General features: G+C 42.4%; 1 protein-coding gene across 42 annotated transcripts in view; it reads right to left on the bottom strand.

Annotated features, from left to right (window-relative positions):
* dlg1b (discs large MAGUK scaffold protein 1b) overlaps positions 1-12,089 on the bottom strand; it is a 261,565-nt gene that overhangs the window by 182,095 nt on the left and 67,381 nt on the right. For all 42 annotated transcript variants that reach the window (XM_090181831.1, XM_090181824.1, XM_090181829.1 and 39 more), the window contains one exon: positions 3,793-3,957. In XM_090181831.1, the coding sequence (XP_090037957.1) occupies positions 3,793-3,957 (165 nt within the window). The remainder of the gene's footprint in view (positions 1-3,792; positions 3,958-12,089) is intronic.

Here is a 12,089-nt window from a genome sequence, read left to right on the forward strand (position 1 = left end):
TTGAGCACATCTGGGACATCATGTCTCGCTCCATCCACCAACGCCACGTTGCACCACAGACTGTCCAGGAGTTGGCGGATGCTTTAGTCCAGGTCTAGGAGGAGATCCCTCAGGAGACCATCCGCCACCTCATCAGGAGCATGCCCAGGCGTTGTAGGGAGGTCATACAGGCAAGTGGAGGCCACACACACAGCCTCATTTTGACTTGTTTTAAGGACATTACATCAAAGTTGGATCAGCCTGTAGTGTGGTTTTCCACTTTAATTTTGAGTGTGACTCCAAATCTAGACCTCCATGGGTTGATCAATTTGATTTCCATTGATAATTTGTGTGATTTTGTTGTCAGCACATTCAACTATGTAAAGAAAAAAGTATTTAATAAGAATATTTCATTCATTCAGATCTAGAATGTGTTATTTTAGTGTTCCCTTTATTTTTTTGAGCAGTTTATATATATATATACAGTTATTTTATATAGGTCTAGGCTCAGAAGAACTAGACTCCAATTAAGCCCTCGTTGTTTGTAAAGTCAAATTCAAATGAAGATTATTGTTGAAATGAATTGCTCGACTGGTGTAGGTTATCGCCATCTGCTGATGTGCAACACTTGCATTACAAGCTGGCAATATTTCCAGTACCAGCCTACCCCGGCTAATGAAGGCCTAACCCGGCCAAACCCGCTGGGCCAATTGTGCGCCGCCCTATGGCACTCCCAATCACGGTCGGATGTGATACATCCTGAATTTGAACCATAGATATACAGTTGAAGTCAGAAGTTTACATACATAAAAAATTGTTTTTCAATCACAACACAAATTTCTTGTTAACAAACTATAGTTTTGGCAAGTCGGTTAGAACATCTACTTTGTGCATGGCAAGTAATTTTTCCAGCAATTGTTAACAGACAGATTATTTCACAGTATCACAATTCCAGTGGGTCAGAAGTGTACATACACTAAATTGACTGTGCCGTTAAACTTAGAAAATTCCAGAAAATTATGTCATGGATTTAGAATCTTCTGATAGGCTAATTGACATCATTGAGTCAATTGGAGGTGTACCGGTGGATGTATGACAAGGCCTCTCTTCAAACTCTTTGCTTGACATCATGGGAAAATCAAAAGAACTCCACAAGTCTGGTTCATCCTTGGGAGCAATTTCCAAACGCCTGAGAATGTACCACATTCATCTGTATGCAAGTATAAACACCATGGGACCACGCAGCCGTCATACCGCTCAGGAAGGAGAAGCGTTCTGTCTCCTAGAGATGAACGTACTTTGGTGCGAAAAGTGCAAATCAATCCCAGAACAGCAGCAAAGGACCTTGTGAAGATGCCGGAGGAAACCGGTACAAAAGTATATATCCACTGTAAAACGAGTCCTATATTGACATAACCTGAAAGGCCACTCAGCAAAGGAAGAAGCCAATGCTCCAAAACCGAGATTAAAAAAGCAAGACTACGGTTTGCAACTGCACATGGGGACAACTATTTTACTTTTTGGAGAAATGTCCTCTGGTCTGATGAAACAAAAATAGAACTGTTTGGCAATAAAGACCATCGTTGTGTTTGGAGGAAAAGGGGGGCGGCTTGCAAGCCGAACACCACCATCCCAAACGTAAAGCACAGGGATGGCAGCATCATGTTGTGGGGGTGCTCTTGCTTTGCTGCAAGAGGGACTGGTGAACTTCACAAACTAGATAGCTTCATGAAGAACAAATATTATGTGGATATATTGAAGCAACATCTCAAAACATCAGTCAGGAAGTTAATGCTTGGTCGCAAATGGGTCTTCCAAATGGACAATGACCCCAAGCACACTTCCAAAGTTGTGGCAAAATGGCTTAAGGACAACAAAGTCTTGGAGTGGCCATCACAGAGCCCTGACCTCAATCCTGTAGAAAAATTGTGGGCAGAACTGAAAAAGCATGTGCGAGCAAGGAGGCCTACAAACCTGACTCAGTTACATCAGCTCTGACAGGAGGAATGGACCAAAATTCCCCCAACTTATTGTGGGAAGCTTGTGGAAGGCTACCCAAAACATTTGACCCAAGTTAAACAATTTAAAGGCAATGCTACCAAATACTAATTGAGTGTATGTAAACTTATGATCCACTGGGAATGTGATTAAAGAAAAAAAGCTGAAATAAATAATTCTCTCTACTATTATTCTGACATTTCACATTCTTAAAATATAGTGGTGATCCTAACTGACCTAAGACAGGGAATTTTTACTAGGATTGAATGTCAGGAATTGTGAAAAACTGAGTTTAAATGTATTTGGCTAAGGTGTATGTAAACTTATATTATTTTTTTCAGAACATTAACCGTGTGTAGGTAGATACATGTGGAAAGATGGATACAAATGATTTGTTGCAAGTTGCGGAGGGGGGTTTCACACCTAGCTCGGCTATTAGTTCTTTACTAAAGGTTGAATAGTCTATTGTTTTGCTAGTAGCCCATCCTGCTACGCTTGTGAAAAACTAATAATGCGAAACCTGCTCCCTGCTTGTTTCATTAAATTATTATGCAGGTCTCAGGGCAAATAGTCTGGATTGTTACTCCCATCTCATACCTCGCTCCCTTCCACGTGTCAATCAGCACACTTGTGGGCGTGCTTGCAGGATATACTTTTTTTATTCTGTAAATATGAATTACTAAATCATGTTTCTAGTCTATTGTATAGTTACAATGTGTAATAATTGATTTCCCAGGAGAAGGAGTGGTAAACACTGTTGAAGTGTATAATTGTAATATATACATGCAGATACAGCATCATTCACAGAATGGAGTTTGATACGCCTGGTATTGGATATGACAGGGGGAAAAAACAAGCAAAATAGCGGTTTCTGTAAATTAAATTTATGACCAAAAAATATGCACTAATGTTTGTCTGACATATTCCTCTCAATTTTTTTTGCATGACTCGTTATGTTATAACTACTTACATTTACCTCCCCGTAATGTTTTATCAGCCATCTTAGCTGAAGAAAGTCACCAGGGAGAGGTGGCTCGCAACAAATTCATCATTGGAACCACTGATTGGTCATTAAAACCTTGGGACCCAAATGCATAATGAGTGCTCTAACTCCCCCTAGTGGTGGTCTGGAGCAGTGAAGCAATGACAAGGGGTACCTCTTAAGTCCCAAGATGTAAACTCGCAACTTTTAAAAGAGGAACCACTGTACAGATAGTAGCGGTTCCAGCAACTGATGCCAATCGCATCACAGGATCAAAGTAACTTAAGTTTTTCAATATACTTCCCAAACAAACCGAGCTCTCCCTCGTTACACAGGTAGTGAAGTGTTGTGCCATTAGACGTACCCAAGAAGACTCACAGCTGTAATCGATGTCAAAAGGTGTTCTAACATGTACTGACTCAGAGAGCTATACTCATGCAATTACTATTTTAGTTATTTAATTAGTCTTAATCTTTAAAAAATATTTGCATTTTTCTTCCACTGACAGTTGTGTAGATTGTTGACAAAAAAATGACAATTAAATACATTTTAATTCCACTTCGTAACACAAAATGTGATGAAATCCAAGGGACTAAATACTTTTGCAAGGCACCATGTGTGATTGTGATTTTTGTACACAGTTTAACAATGAAGCGAATGAGGGCAATATGGGGAACGTACTGAATTATAAAATTCTCTCCCATCCTCCTTTTGTATGAAAATGCATTTAATGTATGTGAAATTGTTTGTGAATGAATAGGAATGCAAAATAAATAAACAAGTGTGGGAAAGTGTGTGTGTGTGTGTCCGCCGTGTGAAGGTGTCCATCCTACCTTCATGGGTGAGATGTGCGCGTGGGCCACGTAGCCGTGGACATTCTCAATCTGGGAAAGGTTCTTCTCGGCCACCTGGACCAGCTCGGGGCTAGGGACCTCGTCAGTGAGCTGGGGGGAGCTCTGCACCTGGGGGGATGTTTCCTCATCGTGGTGCCTGTATTTCTGGAGGGGCAGGGTAGAGCAGAGTAAGTGGATGTTGGACAATATATACAACAAATGCCCATTGTAGGTATCAGATGAGGATGGCAAGCATGTGACTGCAATCGATAACCTGAGGCTGATCAGTTAGGTGAGCTTATAAGGCCGACCAGTGAGGTTAACCTTTGAGGCAGATCAGTAATATTGGTCAATGCAAAGCCTGATGTTCAATCATGACAGTGAGATTAACAGACGCTGCAAATTAGTACAGTCCAAAATATCCAATTGCGTTCAACAGATTAGTCTGTAGTTTAAATACATTTACACTGCATTTAGAAAGTATTCAGACCCCTTGAATTTGTACACATTTTGTTAAATTATAGCTTTATTCTAAAATTGATTATAAATATATATTTTTAATCAATCTACGGACAATTCAATTTTTTAGCAATTTTATAAAAAATCTGAAACATTTACATAAGTATTCAGACCCTTAAGTACTTTGTTGAAGCACCTTTGACAGCGATTACAGTCTAGAGTCGTCTTGGGTAAGACGCTACAAGCTTGGCACACCTGTATTTCGGGAGTTTCTCTCATTCTTCAAATCAAATGTTATTTGTCACATACACATGGTGTGTGTGTGTGTGTGTATGTGTAGCGAAATGATTGTGCTTCTAGTTCCGACAATGCAGTAATAACCAATGAGTAATCTAGCTAACAATTCCAAAACTACTACCTTATACACACACAAGTGTAAAGGGATAAAGAATATGTACATAAAGATATATGAATGAGTGATGGTACAGAGCGGCATAGGCAAGATGCAGTAGATGGTATCGAGTACAGTATATACACACATATGAGATGAGTATGTAAACAAAGCGGCATAGTTTAGTGGCTAGTGATACATGTATTACATAAAGATGCAGTAGATGATAGAGTACAGTATATACGTATACATATGAGATAAATAATGTAGGGTATGTTAACATTATACACTGCTCAAAAAAATAAAGGGAACACTTAAACAACACAATGTAACTCCAAGTCAATCACACTTCTGTGAAATCAAACTGTCCACTTAGGAAGCAACACTGATTGACAATAAATTTCACATGCTGTTGTGCAAATGGAATAGACAACAGGTGGAAATTATAGGCAATTAGCAAGACACCCCCAATAAAGGAGTGGTTCTGCAGGTGGGGACCACAGACCACTTCTCAGTTCCTATGCTTCCTGGCTGATGTTTTGGTCACTTTTGAATGCTAGCGGTGCTTTCACTCTAGTGGTAGCATGAAACGGAGTCTACAACCCACACAAGTGGCTCAGGTAGTGCAGCTCATCCAGGATGGCACATCAATGCGAGCTGTGGCAAGGTGGTTTGCTTTGTCTGTCAGCATAGTGTCCAGAGCATGGATGCGCTACCAGGAGACAGGCCAGTACATCAGGGAGACGTGGAGGAGGCCGTAGGAGGGCAACAACCCAGCAGCAGGACCGCTACCACCGCCTTTGTGCAAGGAGGAGCACTGCCAGAGCCCTGCAAAATGACCTCCAGCAGGCCACAAATGTGCATGTCTCTGCTCAAACAATCAGAAACAGACTCCATGAGGGTGGTATGAGGGCCCGATGTCCACAGGTGGGGGTTGTGCTTACAGCCCAACACCGTGCAGGACGTTTGGCATTTGCCAGAGAACACCAAGATTGGCAAATTCGCCACTGGCGCCCTCCTGTGCTCTTCACAGATGAAAGCAGGTTCACACTGAGCACGTGACAGACGTGACAGAGTCTGGAGACACCGTGGAGAACGTTCTGCTGCCTGCAACATCCTCTAGCATGACCGGTTTGGCGGTGGGTCAGTCATGGTGTGGGGTGGCATTTCTTTGGGGGGGGGCGCGCACAGCCCTCCATGTGCTCGCCAGAGGTAGCCTGACTGCCATTAGGTACCGAGATGAGATCCTCAGACCCCTTGTGAGACCATATGCTGGTGCGGTTGGCCCTGGGTTCCTCCTAATGCAAGACAATGCTAGACCTCATGTGGCTGGAGTGTGTCAGCAGTTCCTGCAAGAGGAAGGCATTGATGCTATGGACTGGCCCGCCCGTTCCCCAGACCTGAATCCAATTGATCACATCTGGGACATCATGTCTCGCTCCATCCACCAACGCCACGTTGCACCACAGACTGTCCAGGAGTTGGCGGATGCTTTAGTCCAGATCTGGGAGGAGATCCCTCAGGAGACCATCCGCCACCTCATCAGGAGCATGCCCAGGCGTTGTAGGGAGGTCATACAGGCACGTGGAGGCCACACACACTACTGAGCCTCATTTTGACTTGTTTTAAGGACATTACATCAAAGTTGGATCAGCCTGTAGTGTGGTTTTCCACTTTAATTTTGAGTGCGACTCCAAATCCAGACCTCCATGGGTTGATCAATTTGATTTCCATTGATCATTTTTGTGTGATTTTGTTGTCAGCACATTCAACTATGTAAAGAAAAAAGTATTTAATAAGAATATTTAATTCATTCAGATCTAGGATGTGTTATTTTAGTGTTCCCTTTCTTTTTTTGAGCAGTGTATTAAGTATCATTGTTTAAAGTGGCTAGTGATATTTTACATCAATTCCCATTATTAAAGTGGCTGGAGTTCTCCAACCTGCCAAGCTTTGTCAGGTTGGATGGGGAGCGTTGCTGCAAAGCTATTTTCGGGTCTCTCCAGAGATGTCCGATTGGGTTCAAGTCCGGGCTTTGGCTGGGTCACTCAATGACATTCAGAGACTTGTCCCAAAAACACTCCTGCGATGTCTTGGCTGTGTGCTTAGGGTTGTTGTCCTGTTGGAAAGTGAACCTCCGCCCTAGTCTGAGGTCCTGAGCGCTCTGGAGCAGGTTTTCATCAAGGATCTCTGTACTTTAATCCATTCATCTTTGCCTCGATCCTGACTAGTCCCTGCCGCTGAAAAACATCCCCACAGCATGATGTTGCCACCACCATGCTTCACCGTTGGGATGGTGCCATGTTTCCTCCAGACGTGACGCTTGGCATTCAGATCAAAGAGTTCAATCTTGCTTTCATCAGACCAGAGAATCTTGTTTCTCATGGTTGGCTTTTGACAAACTCCAAGCGTGCTGTCATAGGCCTTTTCCTGAGGAGTGGCTTCTGTCAGGCCACTATCATAAAGGCCTAATTGGTGGATTGCTGCAGAGATGGTTGTCCTTCTGGAAGGTTCTCCCATCACCACAGAGGAGCTCTGTCAGAGTGATTATCAGGTTCTTGATCACCTCCCTGACCAAGGCCCTTCTCCCCCGATTGCTCAGTTTGGCCGTGTGGCCAGCTCAAGGAAGAGTCTTGATGGTTCCAAACTTCTTCCATTTAAGAATGAGGGAGGACACTGTGTTCTTGGGGACCTGCAATGCTGCAGACATGTTTTGGTACACTTTCCCCGATCTGTGCCTCGACACAATCCTGTCTCAGAGCTCTACAGACAATTCCTTCGACCTCATGGCTTGGTTTTTGCTCTGACATGCACTGTCAACTGTGGGACCTTATATGGACAGGTGTGTGCCTTTCCAAATCATATCCAATCAATTGAATGTACCAAAGGTGGACTCCAATCAATTTGTAGAACCATCAAGGATGATCAATGGAAACAGGATGCACCTGAGCTCAATTTCGTGTCTCATAGCAAAGGGTCTGAATACTTATGTAAATGAGGCATCTAAAAACTGTTTTCGGTTTATCATTATGGGGTTGTGTGTAGATAGTTGAGAAAATAGACATTTAATCAATTTTAGAATAACGTAACAAAATATGGAAGTCAATGGGTCTGAATACTTTCTGAATGCACTGTACAATTATCCATGTAGAGTGGATTGATAATACATGGATAAATGGCAATCAATATACAGCAAAAAAATGTTTTGCTAGAGAATGCACAAGGCTTGAAAATAGCCCCAGACTTGACTTCCTCACTACAAATACATGACTGTGGGGCAGAAAAACTATTGGAGTGAGCAAAATGGATGAAGATGGTTGACACCGTAGAAAAACGTTGGGTGGCAAAAGCTCACAGCTCACTAACATCTATAGAGGATGGGAACAAAACATGTACACAACAACGAGGACTGTGCGCTTACGATCTACACGGAGGATGTATGCAAGGCATTTAAGTGTGTTAACCCTTTCAATGCTGCAGGCCAAGACAGTATCTCTAGCAGCGTCCTCCGGACATTTTCAATCTCATTAGCTCAGGCTGTTATCCCCACCTGCTTCAAGATATCCACTAACATCACTGTGCCCAAGAAAAGGAAAGTAACTGAACCTAAAGACTGCCGACCCGTAGCACTCACTTCCGTTATCATTAAGTGCTTTGAGAGGCTTCTCAAAGACCACATCACCACCTCCATCCCTGACACTCGACCCTCTCCAATTTGCCTTCCGCCCTAACAGATCCACGTACGAAGCAATCGCTATTGCAGTACCCTCACCCACCTGGACAACAGGAATGCATATACGTGGATACTGTTCATCGACTACAGCTTGACCTTCAATACCAGTGCCTTCTAAGCTCATCACAACGCTCACAACCCTGGGACTGAACTCCTCCCTATACTACTGGGTCCTCGACTTCCTGACAGGCTGCCCCAGATGGTGAAATTAGGCAACATTACATACTCCACTGATCCTCAACACGGGGGCTCCACAAGGGTGCGTCCTCAGTCCCCTCCTGTACTCCATGTATACCCACAACTACATTCCCTCACACAGTTCCAACTCCAAGTTTGCTGACAACACAGTAGGCCCGATTTCCAACAATGACTAGACAGTCTATAGAGGTGGTTGCAGGTAAACAACCTCTCCCTCAACGTCAGCAAAACAAAGGAGCTGATTGTGGACTTCAGGAGGAACGAAGTCGGGGATGCCCCAATCCTCATCAACAGGACCACCATGGCGACGGTCAAAAACAAGTTCCTAGGCATCTCCGATCATCCGATCGAACATCTCCGATGAACTTAAATGGTTAAACCACACAGACAGCGTGGTGAAGGCATGGCGGCGACTATTTACCCTCAGGCTGAATAAATTGTTCTACAGAGGCACCAGGCATTTATTACTGTTAGAGCTGTAAATATTATTCATATTGTTGTACCATTCACCTCTTTTTTTGACCTGCACTGTTGGAGCTCGGAGGATAACAACTTCACTGTACCCTGCGATTACATCTGTGACCCTGTGCATGTGACTAATAAACTAATTTAATCATCATAGTTGAGGGAAACTATTCAAAAACATAGGTAGGCAAGATAATACTCTTTCAGTCAGCTCATTGTGTTGAATGTTTCACATGTAGGTGAGGGTGCATGTTTATATGTCCACACAGTGTATTAAGTGGACTAAACCTGTAAAGAGAATACCAACCAAACGGTGTAGCCAAGCACCGTAACTGATTTGAAAAAACAGTCTGCTGAGACAGATACATCTGTTGTTTCATGTCAGTCTACCATTCTAGAGAGATAGGTTGATCAAACATTTCGATGCATAACATACGTAATCAGGGTCGTCTCTCAAAAAAAGTTATATATTACCCATTACGCGCTACTTCTTTCAACAGCAACAACATTAATTTACTTATTACTCACTGGGAAAATTAATCGTTATATTACTTTTGTGTTACACCCTAAAACGTTGCGCGCCCTCACTCAACGTTACATTACGTAGGCCTATACACCAACACCGCAAGTTTAGTCTTGAAGTGTTGCTATTGCATGTTCTTCAAGAGACTAGAATTTGTGTTTCTGGCAGTGGAGAGTTGTCTCGATTGGGCACAATTTAGATTAAAAGGTTATATTCTTGTCATTTTTCATCCTAAATTAAAGTAATAGGAGTAATAGGAGTCCTTCCACGCTAAGAAATTCAATGTTTTAGACACTTCTGCCATTTTTCATCTCTCTCACTAAAGCATTTAGTCATAGTCCGTGGATGCGTAAACAAGAATTGTGAGAGGATGTCAGACTCAGGACGAAAACAGTTAGAATCTGAGGTGGGGAGGATTTTTTTAAATATTGCGCCAATAGAGGGACTAATAATCACCACAAATATTTGGATCAATAACAGCAATAGGAAAGGAATAATAAAAAGGAAGTAACATCAGCCCATCTTTGATCAGTAAGTGTAATATTATTAATCAAATTGGAACAGTAATCCGTTATATTATTCGTTAGAGCAAAAAGTTATTACTGTAACACATTACTGCCCCTAATTAAGCCGAAGCCAAGGAATTACCAGTCAGTTAATCAAGGGCTTAAACTCTTACTGTCTCCTCTCAGTGCTGGTGGTGCATGCAATAATGTATGCAGCATTAGCGACGAGCTACAGTCAGCCCGTCAACGGTCAGGTAAGCTAAGATAGCGGACTCTGTGATGGACAAAAAGGAATCTCCTAGCAACCGCTAGAATAACGCAATGTGATGTCACGACCCTCTCCAACTTGGATTATCTGTTCCGGAGCTTTTCAGTTAAAAAGGTAAAAGAGTCTATGATACACAACTTCCCAAAAGCATTTCAAGAGAGCGCTGCTGTTTCTACACAACAAATAATACAATCACGGCCCTTATCTGAATGGGTATTGGGAGACCATTTATTCTACCAACAGGACAGTAAATAACAGTCATTACTTACGATCATCACAATAACAATTCTCCTCAGTGATGTCTAGAGGTAGCCTGGTGGCAGATCGCTTTGTGCAGTCTTGCCAACTCCTATGGTCATTGTCTTGACATGTTGCCAAATATGTTGTCATGTTTGACAACAACCATAGTAGTTGGCTAAATAGAGAAAACAGATCTGGGACAAGTCTAAAGGAGAGGTTATGACGGCCATCGTCATCTCCAGTGCTTTGCCGCAGATTAGGAACCTATAAAGTTCACATCTTTTTTAAATTAAACATAATTCAGAGCAGGTATTGGACATGCTGATAGACTAGCAACATATCAAAAAGGAAATTAAATTGTTCCAAGAATTGTGCTACCAACAGTAATCAAAGGATGTAATCTACCCCATAAGTATTTGATCTCTACAGGTCTCTAAACTGTTTCACGTTTTCCGCAATCATGCGAGTGGATGGTGTTTGTGTTACTAGCTGGTTTGCCAGTGTTGAGAAAGGGGTCACTCCCAATTCTGAGGCCACAGTAGGCCGCAAAACAGACGCTATCTTCATTATTGACTTTCTGCATCAGGCATCCAGTCGATGGTGTCGGTTCTTACTGTATGAAAAACATTTTTTGGCTCGAAGTCAATACTGATCAATTAACAAACTGCAAGTGTAGTTAACTTCTAAACAACTTCTAGACTGATTTTAAAAAACTTCACATGATTTAGCTAGGCCTATATTTGTAGCATTTGTCTTATATTAATTACTCCCATCCCTATGAAAGAGAACGACAGTCCTAATGATCCTGGATTAAGTCACTGTCTGGAGCGAAAGAGCTTCAATTGCTGTTCATGACATGGGGGGTTTCTTTCCATTCACGTCAAAGTAGAAGGCAGATTAACACGGACCACAGATTAATACTGTAAATCTTTGGAGACAACTAAAACCACAGTGTTCTGGAAGTCTGATATGGACAGCTGGGAGTTGGTACTGGACACACCAAACATGACATGTGCTCATCAGAAGGAAGATAAGCCTAATGGAAGCGGTATGCTCTCTGGGATAATGTTGTCCAATTTTCATCCCACAAGCTATTTATTGCGGCAAAGAAATTACATTGTAAAAGGTGCTTTATACAATTGAATCATAATGACATTGACCCTTATGGCCTCTGAATGCCGCTTGTTGAGAGTGGGTAAAGACTAAGCTGCAGTTACACACAAATCAAGTCAATATAAGCTTTTAATGCAGCAACTGTCCTCTTTGGTTGCCCCAACTTGTAAATTAATTGGTCGAGACATTACTCCCTCTCACATACTATCAATTACCAACACAATTAATTTAGGAGCCCATCTCTGCTCAAAATAACGTATTAAAGGCAGATGGAACATCAGGAACCTCTAGGCTAGAGTTAATTCTGTCTCAGCGTGACCCAGACCCGTCAATGAAAACCAAGCACTGAACGAGGTAGGGCCACGACGAGGGCACAACGGACACAACAAGCCTACAGAGAT

This window comes from Oncorhynchus mykiss, chromosome 8 (genome assembly GCF_057628025.1).
Source record: "Oncorhynchus mykiss isolate SJ-2025 chromosome 8, ASM5762802v1, whole genome shotgun sequence".
NCBI classification, from domain to species: domain Eukaryota; kingdom Metazoa; phylum Chordata; class Actinopteri; order Salmoniformes; family Salmonidae; genus Oncorhynchus; species Oncorhynchus mykiss.